The sequence below is a fragment of the Erinaceus europaeus genome, chromosome 12 (genome assembly GCF_950295315.1).
Source record: "Erinaceus europaeus chromosome 12, mEriEur2.1, whole genome shotgun sequence".
Lineage (NCBI taxonomy): Eukaryota > Metazoa > Chordata > Mammalia > Eulipotyphla > Erinaceidae > Erinaceus > Erinaceus europaeus.
The window spans coordinates 10035383-10056593 of NC_080173.1; the positions used below are offsets into that span (position 1 = coordinate 10035383).

A 21211-nucleotide genomic window follows, 5' to 3' on the forward strand; every position below is an offset into this window, starting at 1 on the left:
GTCTGGCAAGCTCTTTATATATGTTGGTTATTAAACTTTTATCTGATGTATGGCATGTAAAGATCTTCTCCCATTCTGTGAGGGGTCTCTTGGTTTGGGTAGTGGTTTCTTTTGCTGTGCAGAAGCTTTTTAATTTGATGTAGTCCCATAGGTTTATACTTGCCTTAGTCTTCTTTGTAATTGGATTCGTTTCATTGAAAATGTCTTTAAAATTTATGCAGAAAAGAGTTCTGCCAATATTTTCCTCTAAGTATCTCATAATTTGTGGTCTAACATCCAAGTCCTTGATCCACTTGGAATTGACTTTTGTATTTGGTGAAATACAGTGATTCAGTTTCATTCTTCTGCATGTTTCAACCCATTGTTTCCAACACCATTTGTTGAAGAGACTCTGGTTTCCCCATGTAATAGTCTGGGCCCCTTTGTCAAAGATTAGATGTCCATAGGTGTGGGGCCTCATTTCTGGGCTCTCAATTCTATTCCACTGGTCAGTGTGTCTGTTCATGTTCCAGTACCAAGCAGTTTTGATGACAATGGCCCTATAATACAGCTTGAGATCTGGGAGTGTGATGCCTCCGGTTCTGTTCCGGGCAGTGCTCTTGTCTTAATATTATTTGTCTCGTTCACATTAAAATAAAATAATCTTAAGAAAAAAAAAAATCTGAGGCTGGGTGGTCGTGCCTCTGTAAAGCATCCACATTACTAAGCTCAGAACTTGGGTTCAAGGCCCTGGCCCCCACCTGCTCCTCTCCAGATCTCCCTGGCTTGGCAGACAGACAGCTCAGACCAACTCCAGCTGTTCCCCCAGGCCTTCTCCTTCCTTTTATCTTTTCCAGATATGGAACTGGAAGCTCTACCATCCACATGCAAGTTCTATGCAGTCGCTTCTCAACACTGCCACCTTCTGGCCTTTGAGGGCATCAATCACCAGGTCTCCCCTGGATTATTGCCACCTAAGATTTTATACTTGCCCTCACTTCAGATCACAGTGAGCAGCATGGCCCTTGAAAAAGCCAAGTTGCAGGGGCCGGGTGGTGGTGCAGCAGGTTAAGTGCACATGGCACAAAGTGCAAGGACCAGCTTAAAGATCCCGGTTCAAGCTCCTGGCTCCCCACCTGCGGGCGTGCGTGTGTGTCTGTGTGTCTTCACAAGTGGTGAAGTAAGTCTGCAGGTGTCTTTCTCTCCCCCTCTTTCTTCTCCTCCTCTCTCAATTTCTCTCTGTTCTATTCAACAAAAATAGCAATAACACAATAGGAACAACAAGGGTAACAGAATGGGGGGGAATGGCCTCCAGGAGCAGTGGATTCTTAGCGCAGGCACCGACTCCCAGTCATAACCCTGGAGACAAAAAACCAAAACCAAGTTGCGCGCGTCCCTCCTCCGCCTCTAACCCTAGATAGCTGCATTTCCTTTGGAGCAAGAGCTACTGCCTCTGGGGTCCTAGGTGGCCATGGCCTCTGCCCGCAACCTGGCCCATCATGAGCCCCTCCACCTCCCAGGTTCGTTTGTTGGTCTTCTTCTATGTCAGGCACTCATGACTCATAGGGTTGATTTAGATTTATTTATTTATATTTATTTATTCCTTTTTTATGGTCACTGGAGTTATTGCTAGGGCTTGGTGCAGGCACTACAAATCCGACGCTCCTGGTGGTCATTTTCTTCTATTTTTTAAAAAAACTTTTTTTTGAATATATATATATATATAAAATTTTGCCTCCAGGGTTATTGCTGGGGCTTAGTGCCTGCACTACAAATCCACTGCTCCTGGAGGCCATCTTTTCCTATTGTTGTTGTTGTTGCTGTTATTGCTGTTGTTTTTGCTGCTGGTGTTGTTGGATAGGACAGAGAGAAACTGAGAGAGGAGAGCAAGACAGACACCTGCAAACCTACTTCACTGCTTGTGAACTGATTCCCCAGCAGGTGGGGAGCTGGGGGCTTGAACCAGGATCCTTGCACCAGTCCTTGAGCTTTGCACTATGTGCATTTAACCTGCTGTGCCACTGTCTGGCCCCCCCTTTCTGGAATATTCTTTCCCTAGCTCCAATTGATTCACACTCTGTTCTCCTTCAGGTTTTTGTCCACTGTGACCCTCTCATGAAATCTTTTCCTAAAGAAACTATTTCAGTTTTTAGACTTCCTCTGGGTCTCTTTCTTCCTTTTGCCTATTTTACTTACCACAAACTAGGGGAGGCTATTTATTCTGTGTGTCACTCATCTTCTTCCCCTTAATATTTAAGCTTACACATAAATGAATTATCAAAAAACAGAGCTGCACCGACATGCCTGCTTGTTGTCACAGTTCAATCTGACCTCACTGTGTCTTCTTTTTTTTTTTTTTTGCCATTAGAGTTGTCTCTGGTGCTTGGTGCCTGCATAATGACTCCACTATGCCTGGTGACCCCCTTCCCATTTTCCCATAGTTTCTCCTTTATAGAGGTGGTACACAGACTGTGCAGGGAGGGAGAGAGAGACAAGAGAGGAGAGGCATCTGCAGCACTGCTCCACCATTCACAAAGCTTCCCCCCTGCAGGTGAGGTTGGAGGGAGGGGGGGCTTGAACCTGTGTGCAGGGTAATATAGCACTCTACCAGGTGAACTACCCCCTCCCTGCCTGCGCGCCCCAGCGTGTCATCTCAGCTGCAGGCACGCCCTCACAATGCCCACACATCGCTGTGTCAGAGCCGACTGACCTGGGGTGCCGAGGACGCCGAGGGGGCAGCGGTGCCATCGCCCAGCGAGAGCCGCAGTGATTGCTCAGGCATGAGCAGCTATCTTATTATTTTTTGGGGGGGTATGCATGCGTTTCTGCGCCCACACGTTTCCTGGGTCCGGACATCAACCACAGACTCCCACTTGACAGTCTGGAGGCTGCCAGACTCTTGCTAGTGGTGCTCCAGCCCGTCTTCCTCCCCAGGGGAGGCATATGTTTGAGGTGCAATATTTAGTTTCCCAGCTGGTGCTCCTGAGAGAGCACTTGGGGTGTCATCCATCCTTAAGAGTTTCCTTGGCAGGAAGCCTTTCCTTCTCCTCCTCCTCCTCCTCCTCCCCATCCTTCATGATTGTTTTTACACAGGACCACCTGGATTATTAACGCGTCCTGCTGCTTTGCGGAGACTCAGTTACTGCCTGTGGGGGGGGAGGGGGAGGCACAAATGTGTCTAACGTCCAAATTTCACAGGACTTTCAAGATCATGGAGTTCCAGAGGGCTCTAAGAATACTAGAGCCACGTCAAATCCTATCAGAACACGGGCCATCCAAACTCTTGACATATTAGAGACTTGCAAGCCACGGTCTGGGATCCTTTGCTAATTGAGTTATCAAGCACTTAGCATCAGTACTGTAATCAGCATTGCCCAAATAAACACGGTGAAGGGGTCTTCAGTTGTTGGGGTGTGTGTTTTTTGCCTCTGAACTGAGCCTGCCTTGGGCACCCTGAGAGGAGTGGAGGGCCTGGTTTTGGAGAGGAACACGTGGTATTGAGGGAGACGGGGCTTTGAAAGGGGCGGGGCTTCTGTGAAGAGGGCGTGGCCTCGGGGCGTGGTTTTTCTCGAGAGGGTGTGGCTCTGGGGAGGGGCGTGGCTATGGGGTGGAAGGTAGGGCTGAAGAGAGAAGGGCGGACTTTTCCTCCCTCGCACAGTATTTCTGCTCATTCCCTGCAAACTAACAGTGTGGATGGGGGGAGGGTGCACATATCACCATGCGCAAGGACCGGGGTTCAAGTCCCTGCTCCCCACCTGCAGGGGAGGATGCTTCAGAAGTGGTGAAGCAGGTCTGCAGGTGTCTGTCTTTTGTTCCCTCCATTTCCTCTCCCCTCTCAATTTCTTTCTATCCTGTCAAATACAAATGGAAAGGGGAAAAATGCCACTGTGTATGGCAGATTCGTTAATGCAGGCCTCGTGGCATAGATAAGAGCTGAGGACCTTTCCCTCACCTCTGGGGGTCACCCCACCCCTGGATCCCCTCCTGCCCCCAAAGCACCCCTACCTTGTAGCCTTGAATGTCTCCATTCTGATTTTCCAGGGGTGGCGGCTCCCACGTCACATCCAGCTGGGTGGCCGAGGAGCCGTGAACCACCACATTGCGAGGCGCGGCCGTGGGCACTGGAGGGCAGGATGGGGTGTTGAGTGTGGGGAGCCAGTGGGATCCAGGGAGGGGTGAATGGGATGGGTGGTCCACCTGGGTGGGGAGGAAGGGCTGGTGGGTGCTCACCTGCTTCTCCAACAAAGACCTCCTGTGGGGGGCTGGAGGGCCCCTCGCCCACCGCATTGTACACACTCAACCGTATCTCGTATCGCCGGTGCTTATTCAGGTCTGGGGGGAGACGGGGAGGGGGACACACACAGAAGTCACCATCCCCGAAAGGCAGAGAGCTGATGGAGAGCGGCCGACACACCCTTGTAACCCTAGTCCCCTGAGTGGAGGTTCGGGTAGGGGGCAGACGCTCTTATCTCTTCCCTGGGGAATCTGGACACAGGACGGTTCTGTGTGACCCTGTAGGACACTTAGAGACTGTTGACGCTGGCATGACCACAGTGACACAGAACTGTCCCGGGCACACCAGTCACTCTAGAAGCCGGGGTGCTAAAATTTTCAGCTCCAGACATCAGAGGGTGTGCGAGTGTGGGGGCAGCTTAATTCTAACGGGAGGAACTCACTGGATGTTGAGTTCTGGCCTAAGAAGCCCTACTTTTTTTTTTTTTTTGCCAAGCTGGGTCCTAGGGACAGCTGCATGCAAATGGCTCTAAAAGTCCCCATGGGTGGGCACTGTCCCTGCTGGGGGTGGTGAGGCTAAAAGGTTCCCTGCACTCCTACCCAGGGAGGCCAGTCCGCCCTCTACCTGGCACAGGTCTGTGGGACAGTTGCTGTTATTTGAAGGGGCCACTGGCTGAGGCAGGCAGTGTATTTCGGCTCAGACGTGTGCCATTTTCTATGAAGCCTGGGGTGGGGGATGGCACAGGTCTTTAGAACAGCATCTGGTACTTAGAGAAACGCTTGGTGCAGGAGTCCTGCTTGTTGGGTGTGTATGTGTGCACGGCCTTGCTATCCGACCGCCTGATGGGAAGAGCTAGAGGTTCCCACTGGGGCTCCCCCCAGCCCCATCCTTGTCTTCCTAGCCTACTGGGGTCCTTTTCACTTCCAACCACACAGCGGGCTGGAGGGCAGCCTCCCCAGGATTCCCCGTTTATCTGTGTGTTTGGGTTAAGTCACACATGTTAAGGCAGGATTCTGTGCTCCCCCTAGCATGGGGTGGGCACCCACTTTGCTGTGGTTAGGTGTCCCATGAGGCTCTGCTCCCCTCCCTGCCTGGAGTGGTCGTGGGCGGGGCTCAGGAGCCACCATGCAAGGAGACTTACTGTCCAGCTCGTAGTACGTGAGGCTGGGCCGGCTCAGGTTCCGCATGGAGAACATGGCTACCAGGTGGGGGGGGGCAGAGGGGGCCAGAGGGAGACAGCAGACAGAGGCAGTTAGTATACACACACATACACACCCAGCTTCACACATGAGGGGGACAGGAAAGAAGGGGGGACTGACAACAAACACACACAGAGGGAAGGAATTCTGGGGCCCTGATGGTGAGTTACGGGCAGGGGTATAAAGAGGGGACAAGGAGGCCTCTTCCAGAACAGTGTCCACCCTTGTATGCACTGGTCTGACGTTGTGTGTGTGTGCGCGCGCGCATGTGTACGTGTGTGTTGAGGTGGGGGGATTGGGACCCTGGAGCCCCAAAGATAGCGAGGGGGAGGGGACCCTCTGGTTCCACTTTGACCCCTTGTTAAAAGCTGAGTGCCTGAAGAGAACCACCATGAAATAGTGGTGTCGTTAATTCCCGCATATGAGCCAGAAACCATTTTACTGCCAGGAAATACGACTGTATTACACACAGACGATATAAATTCACAAGCACAAGTACATGTCTTTGAGAATATAAAAGAAATACACAGCACAAGCTGTTGGATCAGCGACTTCCGATTTTTTTTTCCCCTATTAATTTTCTTTCGCTCTGTGTTCAATCACTTTATTGTCTACTAATACTCACTGGGAGACAGGGCATCAAAGGTGGAAGGGAATTATGGGAGGGGAGACCAGACACCGAGAGGGGACTTGACTGATCCTTCCTCCCCGTGTCAGCCTTAGGGGAGGGGGCAGCCCCATCACAGGTCCCTGTCCGACCCAACACCTGGGCTCTGGCTTCAGGTTCTCCTGCCACTTCCTGCTCTGTTCCTCACTGCAAGCCACCACCCCTAGGTCACAAACATGACCCTCCTAATGCCAAAGGCCACTCCCTGGCTCGTGAGTAAGGACGTCCGCCTGGATCTTTCTTTCTTGTCCAGAGGCGGGCAGCAGTCTCCAGGACTCCTGGGGGTACCTCAGTAGAGCTACCCCAGGAGGACATTCTGTGTCAACGCCAAGATCAATGAAGCCCTCTAAAGCCCTAGCTTTAAGCTCTTTGGTAACCATTATGGCAGTGACCTGGGCCAGTTCAGTAGTGACACATCTGACCATCCGGCTCCTCCCAGTTCCCAGACAGCTGGGAACTGGCCTGTGCTCTCACATAGTTGAGGCAAGAAGAAGGTGCTTGCTAAGTGCTCAGTGACCCAATGGGAAGGACGGGAAGAGGCACACACATTCAAGGCGCGTGATTCCAGAAAGCTGGGCATCACCCCGGCGTGGGGAGGAGCCCACGCGTGTCCGCCCGCCTCCCCAACGGCCTCGAGAGTCACTCACAGGTCAGCTCGGCCCACTTGGCCCCTGGGTTGTGGATGCCACGCATGGTGAACCCCCGCAGTCCCTCCGAGAGCAGTTCCCGGTAGCGGATCCGGAATCCCAGGAGGATGCCGTTGATTTTGTCCTCGGGTGGTGGCTGTGGAGAAGGGAGCAGAGGGGAGCGTCTGTCACCCTCTTGACACCCACCCTCCTCTCAGCTCCCCATGCTGCTTCCAGTGACACAGTGACACTGTTCCAGCCAGGAGAACAAGCCAAGGGGACACTGAGTGCATCCGATGTATAGAGAGTTTCCATTGGGATTTTTTTTTTTTTAATCCATGTAGCATCCCCTGTGAGGTGAGGCGGGACAGGAATCACAGACACAGCAGGTACAGGAGACTCAGAGAGGTCACAGAACTTGCCCAAGGTCACACGGCACTGCTGAGCCTGGAACAGGACACACAGGAGCCCTCTGGAATGGCTGACAGTCTCCACAACCTCCAGTCACCGCCTCTCACCCAGTGGGCAGCCCTGGGGGTCCCTGCTAGTGGGTTCTCTCCCTGCCTGCAAGCCCCAAGCCCCAGTGGCCACTCCTTTCCGCCTTGCTCATTTTCTCATTTCTTTCTCCTCCCGTCTGTCTGCAGCGGAGTTGGAGAACAGCCTTCTGGTGGAAACTGCTCTTTGTAACACTGCTTTTTAAAAAGCCTGCCGAAATGCCTCAGCCTTTTTTTATTAGTTCCTTAATTGCCTCCCTGGCTGCAATGGGAGTCCCCCCCACACCTCCCAGTGCTATGCTACTTGCATCCTGGAGCAAGTTGTATAAGGTCACTGTCACCAAGAAAATGTACTCCTGGGAGTCGGGCTGTAGCGCAGCGGGTTAAGCGCAGGTGGCGCAAAGCACAAGGACTGGCATAAGGATCCCGCTTCAAACCCCGGCTCCCCACCTGCAGGGGAGTCGCTTCACAGGCGGTGAAGCAGGTCTGCAGGTGTCTGTCTTTCTCTCCCCCTCTCTGTCTTCCCCTCCTCTCTCCATTTCTCTCTGTCCTATCCAACGACAACAACAATAATAACTACAACAATAAAACAACAAGGGCAACAAAAGGGGATAAATAAATAAAATAAATATTTAAAAAAATGTACTCCTTTGGGGAGACCTTGGTTGGAGGAGGACTGAGGCTTCCCTCCTTGGTTTCTTTCTTTCTATTTTTTTTTCCTCCAGGGTTATCGATGGGGCTTGGTGCTGGCACTACAAATCTACTGCTCCGAGAGGCCACTGTGTCCATTTGATTGGCTAAGACAGAGAAATTGAGAGAGAAGAGGCGACCGGGGGGGAGAGAAAGACAAGACACCTGGAGACCTGCTTCACTGCTTGTGAAGCATCCCCACTGCAGGTGGGGAGCTGGGGGGCTCAAGCCTGGATCCTAATATGGTCCTTGTGCTTAGTACTATGTGCACTTAACTTGGTGCACCACCACCTGACACCCAACCTTGGTTTCTCTTCTAGGACTGTCTGTCTGTCTGTCTGTCTCTGTGAGATTGTTGTAAGTTGTGCAGGTTGGGGTCTGACCCTCCACCCCAAGATATGGAGGGAGGAGTTGTCTGTGTTGGGTGTCTGGAAATGACCTGCTGAACCCAAAGTCTGGACTCCAGAGGGGACGGGACGGTCTTGTTGGCACCAAATAGGCAGCATGGCCTCTGTGATGCATCTTGCACTTTTCTTTGGCCTGGGTGGAAACACAATGCCCACTGAGAAACAGGCACCTGGGAGGAATGGGCCAGGGTGGTGGGCTCCTGCTCAGAGAGGCCAGGTTTGGTCACTCCTCACACCTGGGCTCCAGCTGTAACGGGGCTCCTGGCTAAGGTGAGGCTGCCATGAAGACTGAGAGCCAGAGAGCCCGGGCACGCCATTTCAGGACCGAGCAGACTGAAAGGCACACGACCTGGCCCTGTCACCAAGTAGCGGTGACCACTGGCTGTCTGTCATCTCCCTGAGCTGGGGTCCCCATCTGCAGAAGGGATGGTAGGATGGAGCTGGGGTCCCTTGCTCGAGTTGACTGTGTGGAGAAAGGACCCAGGGAGGGAGGGAGGGAAAGAAAGAGAGAGAGGGAAGGAGAGAGAGAGTGTGTGTGTGTTGGTGCAGGGGTACAGAGATTCAGCCTTGGGGGGTGCTGTTGGCCCTTCCTGCTGCCATTTTTTTTGCGCCTCCAGGGTTATAGCTGTCGTTCGGTGCCAGCACTACTAATCCACTGCTCCTGGCAGCCATAACCCCCCTTTTTGAAAAAAATGATTCTTTTTCATCTTATTATCTTTATTTATTAGGTAGAAATAGTCACAAGTTGAAAGGGAAGAAAGAGATAGAAAGAGAGGTAGAGAGATACCCGCAGGCCTGCTTCACTACTCACAAAGCTTTCTCCCTGCAGGTGGGGACTGGGGGTCTTGAATATGGGTCCTTATACACTGTAACATGTGCACTCAGCCAGATGTGCCACCACCCAGCCCCTTTTTCCTATTTTTTATTGGATAGGACAGAGAGAAATTGAGAAAGGAGAGAGAGAGAGAGAGGAGAGAGACAGAGGAGAAGAGAGAGAAAGACACCAGCAGACCTTCTTCACCACTTGTGAAGCCTCCTCCCTTCAGGTGAGGACTGGGGGCTTGAACCCAGGTCCTTGTGCATTATAACAGGTACACTCAACCAGGTGCACCCCCAGCCGTCCCTTACCTGCCATCGGATCAGCACAGAAGTGGTGGTGTGGGGTGTCACTGACACAATGGTAGGTGCTTCATCAGGGGCTAGAGAGAGAAGGGGCAGGTAAGCTGGGGGGAGGGCACAGGGACCAGATCCTACAGGTGCTGGTCTGCGGGAAGGCAGCCATCACCTTGATTTCTGCAGGACAAGCGACCTTTTCTCATGTCTCTTAAGCAGCTGTGGTTCTCCTATTTCTAGTCACTAGTTTTTTGGGGTCAGTCTGAGCTCATGGGGTACCAGAGGAGAGAGTACAAAAAGATGTCAGGCTGGGTCTAGGTGCCTGAGTCCACGACACTGCCCTCCTCTCCCAAATCTCCCTGGGTCTCTCCCCTGCTGCCCCTCCAATCTTAGGATCCGCCCCTGCCCCCCAGCCCCCGAGAATGCTCAGACCCAGAAGTACTCAGAGGCCAAGAGGAAGAGACCCAAGCAGAGGACACTGACCAGCCTGCAAGGTGGTCAGCGGCTCCGACTCCTCGCTGAACTCACTGTCCCCGATGTCATTGGTGGCCTTCACACGGAACTTGTAGGACGTGAAGGGCTTGAGTCTGTAGGGACAACCCGGGCTTAGTGAATGACGGAGTTCCCTGATGACCAGGCCCCCTGCCCATCTCTGCTCGGACCCATTACTCAGAGGGGGATACTGAGGCAGGGGACGCTCACACCACTGTAGGGGTAGCAGGAACCAGATACTAGGGGTCTAGAAGTCCTCCACCTCCCAGCTCAGTGAGGTCCCTGGGCCACACCAGCCAGGGGTGTCACCTCTCTCTTTCGCTCCAACTACAGGACAGGGGTGCCCCACAAGAAAGGATTTCTTTCCTCCTCCTCACAGAAGCAGGCAGGTAGGAGGGAACTCGGCCACCACCCTGCACCCCGAAATGTCACCCCCTCCTTCCTGAGCCCGGCTGGTTTAGCCTGGGCTAGGGTTCTCAAGAGTTAACTAGCTTCTCTACTGCTGGAAGCTTCATTTCCTCTGCAGGCAAAGTCTTCCCTTTTGATTTATTGGGGGTGGGGAGGTGAGGAGGAAAGTATTGCTCAAAACTCTCAGTCACATCAGCTGGAATATAAAAAATACGGTCCACAAGGAATTAAACTGAAGCCAGAATTTCGGAGTGGAGCCACACTCTTGCTATTAAAGATGGAGAGGGACTCGCTAATGAAGGATGGTGGGCCGGCTGTCGGGGACTCCTGGCTGCAGACAGATAATTAAGAAATAGCCTTGCAGGACTGGGGGTGGGGACAGAGCAGCAGGGGTGAAGGGGTCCTGGCAATGCCAGATGAGAAAAAGCGTCCGGGGAGTGAGCAGCCTCCAGCAGCCCCCCCTAGGTAGGCCCACTGAGACCCTTGGGGGTTGGGGAGGCTTCCATAGGTTCTGCTGGGTGGAAGGGGCGCTGCAGAGGCAATGGGGGTGGGGGTCTTCCACAGGTTCTGCTGGGCGGAAGGGGCACTGCAGAGCCACCAGGCTGGGGGGCTTACCTGTCCACGACGAAGGCGGAGGCGTTGTGGCTGACAGAGGCCGAGTGCAGTGCCCATCTGCCACCCGGCAGCTCCCGGGTCTGCACCGTGTAGTAACGCACCGGGGACAGCCCGTCGCTGCCTGGCTCCCAGGACAGCAGCACACTGCGGGCCTTCACGTCCTCCTGCCGCACCACGGGCCTGCCTGGGGGCTGGGGGCGGTCTGCGGGGGCGGCAGAGATGGGGGGGCGGTGAACAGGGTGGGGGCTGGGTGCACCTCCTCAAGGAAGGACCACAGGACTTGACTCAGGCCTGTTGCCCCTCCCTGTCCCATGTCCCATTTCTGGGGCCCCCTGGCCAGCTTCCCTGGCTCTGGGAGGCCTTTAAAAAAATATTTATTTATTTATTTCCTTTTGTTTCCCCTTGTTGTTTTATTGTTGTAGTTATTATTGTTGTTGTTGTTACTGATGTCGTTGTTGGATAGGAGAGAAGTGGAGAGAGGAGGGAAAGACAGAGAGGGGGAGAGAAAGATAGACACCTGCAGACCTGCTTCACCGCTTGTGAAGCGACTCCCCTGCAGGTGGGGAGCTGGGGGCTCGAACCAGTATCCTTACGCCAGTCCTTGGGCTTTCTGCCACCTGCACTTAACTGGCCTTGTTTTGGGAGGCTTTGTTTTGAAAGAGGACCCGAGCTGGTCCCCACTGGATGTGGCTCTGTCATTTGTCCTCCGCGGTGGGACTCTGCTTTATATCTGCCTGTGCTGGCTGCCTTTATCCACCCTTCATAATATTCCCCTCCTCCCCCAGAGGCTCCTGGCATCACTCTCTTTGCTACTAGGACACAAATGTCTACAGATAGAATCTCCTAGCCCTGCCCACGTCCCCCCCCCCAAAAAAAAGCAGACAGCCACTGTTTCTCTGGTGGTTCCCTGGACACTGACTAATGAACCACATTCCCAGGAGTTGGGGTTACAGGATGCTTTGAGGTAACCCCACTTAGGGCAAGGTGCCTGCTTGTGGTCCCGGGACTCCAGACCACCACCCCATGGGACAGTGAGAATAGATGGGACAAGAAGCCAGTGAGTATTGGGGGACAGAGCAGGATCCTTGGAGGGGCTCCCCAGGCCTGCCTCAAGGTCAGTCCTCTCTGGACTTGGAAGATCTCAGCCCACTTCAGCCCCTGCAGCTGTCAGCCAGGTGGGTGTGGGTGTCCTCTAGCTGCCCCCTGAAGCCCCCCACCCTCCTTAGCAGGCATCTACCTCTCTTTTCAGTGGTGACCACCAAGGCCTCGGCCGCCTCTCCCCAGCCCTTTCGGGTCTGGGCAGTGATGCGGAACAGGTAGACAGATTCTGGCTTGAGGCCGCTGGCTGTGTACTGCCGGGCGCTGGGAGCCAGCACCTCCACCGTGGCAGCGCTGGCCATGGACGAGTTGAGCCGGTGCGTGATCTGATACGCTGTGGACAAGGAGGAGACGCCCTGCTGAGGTGGACGGGTGGGCTGCCTGCAGCCCCAAGAATGGGGGGCTTCCCCCCTGGGTCCCTGATGTCTGGCTGGCGTCTCTCTGCCTGAAGTTCTTAATGGTCACCATCATGTTATCACCTGGGGATGTCACCGTGGGGGTGATCTCCCCATAACACCCTTGGGGAAGGAGTGCGGTGGTGGGGGGGGAGAGGCTCAGAGGGGCTAAATGGCCTGCCAGGAAGTAAAGGAGTGAGAATTCCAGCCTAGGCCTTTCTGAGACTCCAACCCCCTACCCCTACACCCTGCTTTATTTATTTAATTAATTAAATTTGTTTTTATTTCACCAGAGTTATTGCTGGGGCTCAGTGCCTACACGACTCCACCACTCCAGGTGGCTATTTTTCTGCTCCCCCCTCCCCCCAGAGGATGAGAGACAGACAGGGAGGAAGAGAGAAACAAGAGGAGACACTGCGGGGCTGGGTGGTGGTGCACCTGGTTGAGTGCACAAGGACCCAGGTTTGAGCCCCCAGTCCTCACCTGCAGGGGGAAAGCTTTGAGAGTGGTGAAGCAGGGCTGCAGGTGTCTCTCTGTCTCTCTCCCTATCTCCCCCTTCCTTCTTTATTTCTGACTGACTCTATCCAATAAATAAATAAATAAGGATAATTAAAAAAGAATCATACCTTATCTTATTTTTTAATTAAAAATTTTTTATATTTATTTATTTTCCCTTCTGTTGCCCTTGTTGATTTTCATTGTTGTTGTAGTTATTATTGTTGTTGTTATTGATGTCGCTGCTGTTGGATAGGACAGAGAGAAATGGAGAGAGGAGTGGTCCGGGAGGTGGTGCAGTGGATAGAGCATTGGGCTCTCAGGCATGAGGTCCTGAGTTCAATCCCCAGCAGCACATGTACCAGAGTGATGTCTGGTTCTTTCTCTCTCTCCTCCTATCTTTCTAATAAAATGTTAAAAAAAAAGAAATGGAGAGAGGAGGGGAAGACAAAGAGTGGAAGAGAAAGACAGACACCTGCAGACCTGCTTCACTAGTGACCCCCCTGCAGGTGGGGAGCTGGGGGCTTGAACCGGGATCCTCATGCCGGTCCTTGTGCTTTACGCCACGTGTGCTTAACCTGCTGTGTTACCCCCACCTTATCTTATTTAAAAACAAAAAGGAGAAGGGGAGACACTGAAGCACCTCTCTGTCACTGACTGTCACCCTGACAGGTGCTCCCATGTGAAGCTCAGGCCTTGAACCTTCTACTGAGCGAGCCAACTGCCGGCTCCTCTCTTTCTGAGTCCTTGAAGCAGATATTGCTGGATGCAGAACTGAGAGCCCTGGATGGGGCAGAGTTTCTCCAGGCCTCATACAGACGAGGGAGCTGAGGCTGTGGAGGATAACTGAGGTTCACCGGCTACTGACTTCTGATAAGTAACTTTCCTCCCTGGTCCATCCAGACTGTTTAACACCTGTGAGCACGGCTGAGCTGGCCTGGGGCACCCTTACCTGGTCACACTTAGGAACAGCAGCTGAGATCTACCAGAAGGCCAGTTAGCTGGGGACATCTGTACACTTGGGGACAAAAACAAAAACAAACAAACCTAACTAGCCAGGGTGGGGATAGATAGCATAATGGTTCTGCAAAAAGACTCTCATGCCTCAGACTCCACAGTCCCAGGTTCCATCCCTGCATCACCATAAGCCAGAACTGATCAGTGCTCTGGGACAAAAACAAACAAACAAACAAACACAAACTAATATCCTGGAGGAATTTAAACCCAACCTTGCCCTCATTGGAGATTTCTATTGGTAAAGAGAGAGAGAAAAAAAGAGTTGGTGCCATCAGTGAGTGAGGCGATGTCAACTTTTTTTTCCTGGCTTCTTCTCCCCCACCCCCAACACTGAGTCTCATGCCTCCTTCCTGCAAACGGGGCGCAGGAAGGGGTGAGGGCTTACCAAGGATGATGCCGTTGGGGGCGGCAGGGGGCTGCCAGATGAGCCGCACGGAGGTGGTCCTCACTTCCGGGAACAGGATGCCCATGGGTGGACCCGGGACTGGAGGGGACAGGAGAGAAACAGGTGACAGTGAGTGCTGACTGTGTACCTGCACCCCACACTACCATAGACCCAGAGACCCAGCACCCCCCTGGTGGGAGCCACAGAGACACAGAACTCCAGCTTCCTGGCTCAAGGCCTGCATTTGTGCTCCTGATGGTTCCTTCACTCTAGCTTTTGCTCTGGGACCCCAGCAGGCTGGATTCTCTGCCCGGATGGCCTCAAGTATACTTTCAGGGTCTGCACAGGCTGGTCACCCAGGTCCACCCTGCATCTCCGGAAAGAGGGCTGTTCAAAGCACAGCTGTTTCAGGCACGGGTATGGAGAAAGCAAGACATGGGCCACAGGAGGGGGAGGGGAGGGAGCTGGGTGGCAGGGGGTGGTGGTGGGGTGGTGTGGGGAGCCTGGAGGATGGCGGGGGGAAAATTCCTGTGTGCTGTATTATTATCATTTTATTTTTTTGCCTCCCGGGTTATTGCTGGGGCTCTGTGCCTGCACTACCAATCCACTGCTCCTGGCGGCCATTTTTCCCACCCATTTCTATTGCATAGGACCAGGAGAAACTGAGAGAAAAGGGGGAGATAAGAGAGGGAAAGAGAAAGACACCTGCAGACCTGCTTCACTGCTTGGGGAGAGTCCCCTCTGCAGGTGGGAAGGTGGGGATTCGAACCTGGATCCTTGTGCTTCATACTATGTGCGCTTAACCGGGTCTGCCACCACCCAGCCCCTGCAGTGTTATTCCAACACAGAAACACCAAGACGACTGTCGTCTCTGAACTTGAACTTGGCCGTTTGGGCCATTATCAGGGTCTGGTTTTTGAGGCAGGAAGAGAGAGAGCATATTTAATTTAACAGATTGATAGTTGGATTTGTAGAAAGTACAGACAGAGGTTGTTTGGGTGCCTGTGCCTTTGACACCGCTGAGGGGTCCTTACACGTGTGGCTGTGGTGGGCATTGTGTGTGCTGTGTTTAGGGACAGAAGTGACAAAGGACCCTCCTGCCAGCTTTTGAAGGGGAGCTCTGCTGGGGTCACAGCCTGGAGAATTGCTGGCCCCATCTTTTGGCAAAAGGACCAGGAAGCTCTGCTCCAGGGGAAAAAAAAATATTGAGGGAGCAGGGTGGTGGTGTACCAGGTTAAATGCACAGAGTTGAGGGAGTCGGGCGGTAGCGCAGCGGGTTAAGCGCACGTGGCACAAAGCGCAAGGACCGGCATAAGGATCCCGGTTCGAGTCCCCGGCTCCCCACCTGCAGGGGAGTCCCTTCACAGGTGGTGAAGCAGGTCTGCAGGGGTCTCTCTCTTTCTTTTCTCTCTCTCTCTCTCTCTCTCTGTTTTCTCCTCCAGGGTCATTGCTGGGCTCGGTGCCAGCAGTACGAATCGACTGCTCCTGGTGGTCATTTTTTTTCCTTTTTGTTAAGACAGAGAGAAATTGAGAAGAGGGGGAGAGAAAGACAGACATCTGCAAACCTGCTTCACTGTGTGAAGGGACCCCTGCAGATGGGGAGCCGGGATCCTTGCACAGGCCCCCGTGCTTCATACTATGTGCTTAACCCAGTGCGCCACTGCCTGCCCCAATTCCCTCTCCCTTCTCAATTTCTCTCTGTCCTATCCAATAAAATGGAAAAAATGGCCGCCAGAAGCAGCGGATTCATAGTGCCGGCACCGAGCCCCAGCGATAACCCAGAAGGGGGGAAAAAAAATTGAGCCTTCCCTGCACAGCCCTCTTTATTCAGAGTGAAGCTGCCTCAGGCGAGGAAGAAATCACAGAGGAGTCATGCCTCTCGTCCAGGACATCTGTCCTAGAGAGATGGCAAGAGACAGAATCAGATGCCTAAGTGCCCTTTGCAGCACTGGTTAAATAGCATTTACAAGCCTTGGGGCTGGTGGCCCCTGGTGACCTGCCTCCCACTAAAGTAGCCAAGGCTGTGGTTGTCTTCAGGGCAGAATGTGGCTGCGGGAGGGCCGGATGCAGGGAGGTTCCCAGATTCCCCTGGGCTTGGAGCCCGTTGTGCCCCACTCACCATCATCCAGAGTCCTCTCCAGGATGGGTGGGCGGCTGGGGTGGCCGTCCCCGATGCGCGTGAAGGCCAGCACCTGGACCTCATATAGCACGTATTTGCCCAGGCCCGTGAGCTGGGCACTGCGGGACGAGTTCCCTTCCACAAGCCAGAATCGGGGCTGCCCACTGGAGTCCTTTTCTTTGTATAACACCTGACGGAGTCCAGAGCAGGAGTCAGGACCTGGCCTCCTCAGCACTGCCTCTGAGTTTTGTGCCCAGTGTCTAGGTGGGTCTGGGCCGGAGTAGACAGCTGCAGCCTGGCCCCAAAGGGACATGTGGGGGGGACGGCAAAGTCTGTGTCTGCCAGCGTGGGGACACAGGCGTCCTCAGTCACAGAACAGGAAAGTTCCTTAGGGAGAGTGTCTTGGCAGGAAGCAGGCCCAGAGAGGGGTGTGTGTGACCTGCTGAAGGTCAGAGATGCCAAGCCCCGGGGCCAGACCAGGTGAATGGATACAACTCTGGGAGAAATGCTAGAAGATCATGGAAATGGAAGCTGTGCCCACAGAACTGTGCTAGGGCTGAGGGCAGCCAGTCTGGCCTCCCCAGGGGCGGGGGCAGATGGGTCACTCCCAAGGATCCTGGGCTATAAATGGAAGCCTCAGCCTACAGGGATGATGCTGGTTTCCTGGTTGCCAGGGTGATGGGTGGATGGGCGGCCAGGCTGCTGTAGGGCCAGGTCTACCCTGCACACAGAAGCACCACCCACCTATGCCCCTTCTTCCAGGAAGCCCATAGGATTGCAGAGCCCAGCATCCAAACCATCTATACCCATGGGCACCCCTCTTCCTGGGGGAGGAGGGTGGCTTAGGGGGTATCACTCTGTGCCTCTTCTTGCTTGGATCTCAGTGTTGAGAAGAGATGAACTCCTTTGGGGGCTCTAGTGGACATGTCTGTGTCCACTCTAGCAGGTAGAGACCTAGTTCTGGGGGGGGGGCTCCAGCAGGTAGGGGCTGCCAGGATGGGCTGGGTGGCAGGGGAGCTGGTATAGGACCTTCAGTCTGCTGCCCTTCCCCCGCTACAACTCGGGACTCACCTTGTAGCCCAGCACCAGCCCATTGCGATCGGCCTCGGGGACTTCATTCCATCGCACCAACATGCTGCTGGACGTGGTGGCCAGTGCAGACACATTGGTGGGGCCGGCGGACGGGACTGGAAAGGAGCAGAGAGCAAAGGGGCTCAGGACCCTGGAAGGAGGCAGGTCTAGGGCCAGGGCTGGGGGAGGGGGGAGAGGGGGAAGCAGCTTCCCAGGAGGAAACATGGAGGACAGTCTCCAAATTACTCTGGATGATACTTCCTGGTGCCAGGGAGGGTGGCAAAGATGCTGGTCCCCCCCCACACACAAATCTTTTCTTTTAAAATATTTATTCTTATTGTTGGATAGAGACTGAGAGACATCGAGAGGGGGATGGAGGAGATAGAGAGGGACAGAGACAGAGAGACGCCTGCAGCCCTGCTTCACCATGTTGTGAAGCTTTCCCCCTGCAGGTGGGGACTGGGGGCTCATCTCGCATCATGACACGTGCACTCAGCCAGGTGTGCCACCACCCGGCCCTGAGCCAGGCATGAATGAATGTGGGCTGGCTGCAGGTTTACACTCTGTGGGGGACTCGTTGCAACGGGGCTGCCAGTGAAAGCTCTGGGGTGGTTTTGAGTGCTACCCTGAGCTTTTTGGCACAGCCTGCAGGGCACCTCCCCTCTCATTGTGGAAGCCACAGGACACTCTTGTAGGGACACTGATCACAAAGGAGAAGACAAGTTCTGTGTGTTTGTTTTGTTCTATGAGCAGTACCTCTGGCCTTTGAGATCTTAGAAGGCCTGAGGGGACCGTTAACAGGAAGGGACATCTCACGGGAGGTCACCAGCAGTGGCTGGACACAGGGGGCGGGGACCATACCTGACTCCCGGGTCCTGCCCACGACTATCTGGCTCCACGGCCCAGTCCCGATGGTGTTGAAGGCCTGGACCTGGACGCGATACTCCGTCCACTCCTCCAGGTCCTCGATGGTGTACTCACGCTCCACGCGGTCCTGGATCACGTGGTTCAGCGTCTTGCCGTGGCCGTCAGCCCGGCCATACTTGATCTTGTAGCCCACGGACTCGGGGCTACTGTTGTACTCCATCTCAGGGAGAGGCTGCAGGGTGGCAGGGTGGGCAGAGCTGTTGTGGGGCCAGGTCCGCCTTGCGCATGAAAGCACCACCCAGCTATGCCCCTTCTTCCCTGGAAGTCCTTAGGATTACAGAGCCCGGAGTCCGAGCCACCTGCACCCTGGGCACCCCTCTTCCTGGCGAGGGGGATGTAACTGTGCTTCTTCTTGCTGGCATTCTCCTGGGGTGGGGATTTAGGATTAGGCTGGTGAGGCCTGAGCTCCCTGGCTCCAGGGCACCTGGATGCACTTGGGCAGAGCTGATAAGCCAAGAGGTGTGTACACACGGGGGAAGGGGCGTCTAGGAGCTGACACACAAGTGTGGGCCTTTGAAGGGGGCACAGCTGGAGTGGTGGAACCCCCACCTTGCACATCCCCCAATTCTGCTTCCCCATCGCCCCCTCCCCTCCCAGTTCTGACCCACTTTCTCCTCTTCCACGTCACTCCCCATCCCTGCCCTTCTCCCTCCTGCCAGCCTTGCTCCGAGGACACTCAGGGAAGCAGACCAGAGACCATCAAGGTAGCAACCGATGGCCAGAGAGCCGGAGAGGGTCCCGAGTGCAGTTACCCGCTAAGGAAGCAGTGCTACAGGAGCCCTGGGCTGGCATAGCGCTACGATTGCTTCTTTCTTTATTTTTTATTCCCCCGAAAGAGTATCAGACTCTTTAGCCTTTTAGTATTTGGAAACCTTAATGTGAGTTGCAGGAAGGGCCAGGGGAGCAGAGCTTAGGAGGGGCGGGGGTGGCAGGCTCAGGGCAGTGTATGCCAGGTGGTGCCCGAGGCTGTTGCTCTAGGCTGACCTGGAGGCTCTGCTGGGAGTCCTGGGAGGGGAGCTGTAATTAACAGCCAGCATTAGTCCTGGGCTGGGGGTGTCTGGTACTTTCATTGCCATAAGCTTCCACATCAGTGAAAGGCAGTCACCGGTCCCTTGTGAACTCCCTGTAGTGTTTGGCAAGTTGTATCTTTGAACGACCAGTCAGCCGTCCTCCATGGGGACTAGAGAGAGTCGAGGGGCCAGAAAGGAGCCTGGCATTGGGGACCACTCTCTTTGTGGGGATCTGTGCAGGGAAACACAATCCCAGGTGGGTCACTGCTCTCTCCTGTCCCTCCAAAGATGGGACAAACAGTGAGCTCTGTGGTTATTAGCAGCTTGCTTTGAGGGCGGGGATCAAGACTCCCTGGGTTCAAGACTTCCCAAATCTGAGTTCTGCTGTTAGCGAGGGAGCATGTGAGAATGTGTGTGTGTGTGTGTGTGTGTGTGTGTGTGTGTGTGTGGTGCGTGGCCAGTTGTCTGAGCTCCCTCTGTCCCCGTCTGCTCATAGGCGGCAAGGGGACCAGAATGCCTCTGCTGTCACAGACTACAACAATAGCCTGACTGAGCAGAGCACTCAGAACAGCACCTTGCAGGAAAGAGAGCCCGCAGACCCCACATCTGGGCGTGCTGACCTCCCCCCCCACTGGTGGAGGCTCCCCAGAAGTGCTCTCCCATACTCTGCTGTGCTCCCTAATTACCTTGTGCAGGTGCTGACTCAAGGAGGCAACATCCCTCCACATGCACTTGTCGCGGACCTCTGGGAGCCCCTCTGACCTCAGAAGCAGCCCCTTGCCCTCTAACTTTGTGGGGAGAACCCAGCTTGTGAACCCCAGTTTCCTTAGCTGTCCGTTGAGACTAGAATGTGGTGTGTCACAGGCACCCAAGAAGGACCAGTGAACAGGAAGATATAAAATGCTTGCTTTGCACTTGCCCCTTTCTGGATGGTGTCTGCAAGCCCCTTCTTTTAGAGAGGGGCACTTCTTTGCTCAGGGGCTAAGATTGCCTGGGGCCCTGAGGTGTTAAGGAGAAAGACAAGGAAGCTGTAGGCTTTCTGCAGCTGACCCTACGAGGTGCCCCTTGAGGTGACCCGCCTCGGCAGGGCACTGAGGGCCTGGAAATGTTACAGCTGCACCGTCCCATTGGGAGTCTCACCACCCAGCGGAGCCACAGGCTGGTCTCACTGGCCGTGCGCAGGGTCACGTTAGCAGGGGCCATGTCAGGGGGTGCTTGGAGAGTCTGGATCTTTCTAGAAGGCTGGCTGGGTGGGCTGGTGCCCACGATGTTCACTTGGCGCATGCGAAAGCTGGGGTGGAGAGAAGAGGGGCAGGATGGTGAGGGCAGGGCCCCAGGGTGGGTCTAGGCAGCTCCCGCTCCTCCCTGTGCCGGGCCCCACCCATTACCTGTAGTAGGTGAAGGGGTTGAGGTCTGGCACTTCCATGGAACGGGCATCGGGCTCGTTGGGGAGCTGGTGAATCAGCAGCCAATCCTCTCCCTCCCCGATCACACCCACCTAGGAAACAGGGGCTCTTAGGCCTGTCCAGAGGGTGGGATAGGGGCGGTGCTCTGAGACCCGGCTCATATGAGGTTCAAGTCCTGCCTGGGGCAGGTTCCCATTCAAACTCAGGGCTCCAATGTTTGCAAACCATTGAACATGACAACCCCAAGCCCTTCTCTCCCCCCCCTTTTTTTCTGCCTCCAGGGTTATCACTGGAGCTCAGTGAATACACTATGAACCCACTGCTCCTGGAGGCCATTTTTTCCCATTTTATTGGATAGGACAGA

General features: G+C 54.4%; 1 protein-coding gene across 4 annotated transcripts in view; it reads right to left on the reverse strand.

Annotated features, from left to right (window-relative positions):
• The window catches only part of SDK2 (sidekick cell adhesion molecule 2), a 334770-nt gene that overhangs the window by 41891 nt on the left and 271668 nt on the right, over window positions 1-21211 (reverse strand). For 3 of the 4 annotated variants that reach the window (XM_060202672.1, XM_060202670.1, XM_060202673.1), the window contains exons 23-36: window positions 20830-20939; window positions 20582-20732; window positions 18366-18603; window positions 17505-17620; window positions 16434-16623; window positions 14315-14413; window positions 12162-12356; window positions 10925-11126; window positions 9893-9996; window positions 9425-9495; window positions 6727-6862; window positions 5355-5411; window positions 4210-4311; window positions 3985-4100 (exon numbers count right to left, since the gene is read on the reverse strand). In XM_060202672.1, the coding sequence (XP_060058655.1) occupies window positions 3985-4100; window positions 4210-4311; window positions 5355-5411; window positions 6727-6862; window positions 9425-9495; window positions 9893-9996; window positions 10925-11126; window positions 12162-12356; window positions 14315-14413; window positions 16434-16623; window positions 17505-17620; window positions 18366-18603; window positions 20582-20732; window positions 20830-20939 (1887 nt within the window). The remainder of the gene's footprint in view (window positions 1-3984; window positions 4101-4209; window positions 4312-5354; window positions 5412-6726; window positions 6863-9424; window positions 9496-9892; window positions 9997-10924; window positions 11127-12161; window positions 12357-14314; window positions 14414-16433; window positions 16624-17504; window positions 17621-18365; window positions 18604-20581; window positions 20733-20829; window positions 20940-21211) is intronic. The other variant, XM_060202671.1, reaches the window with a different exon arrangement.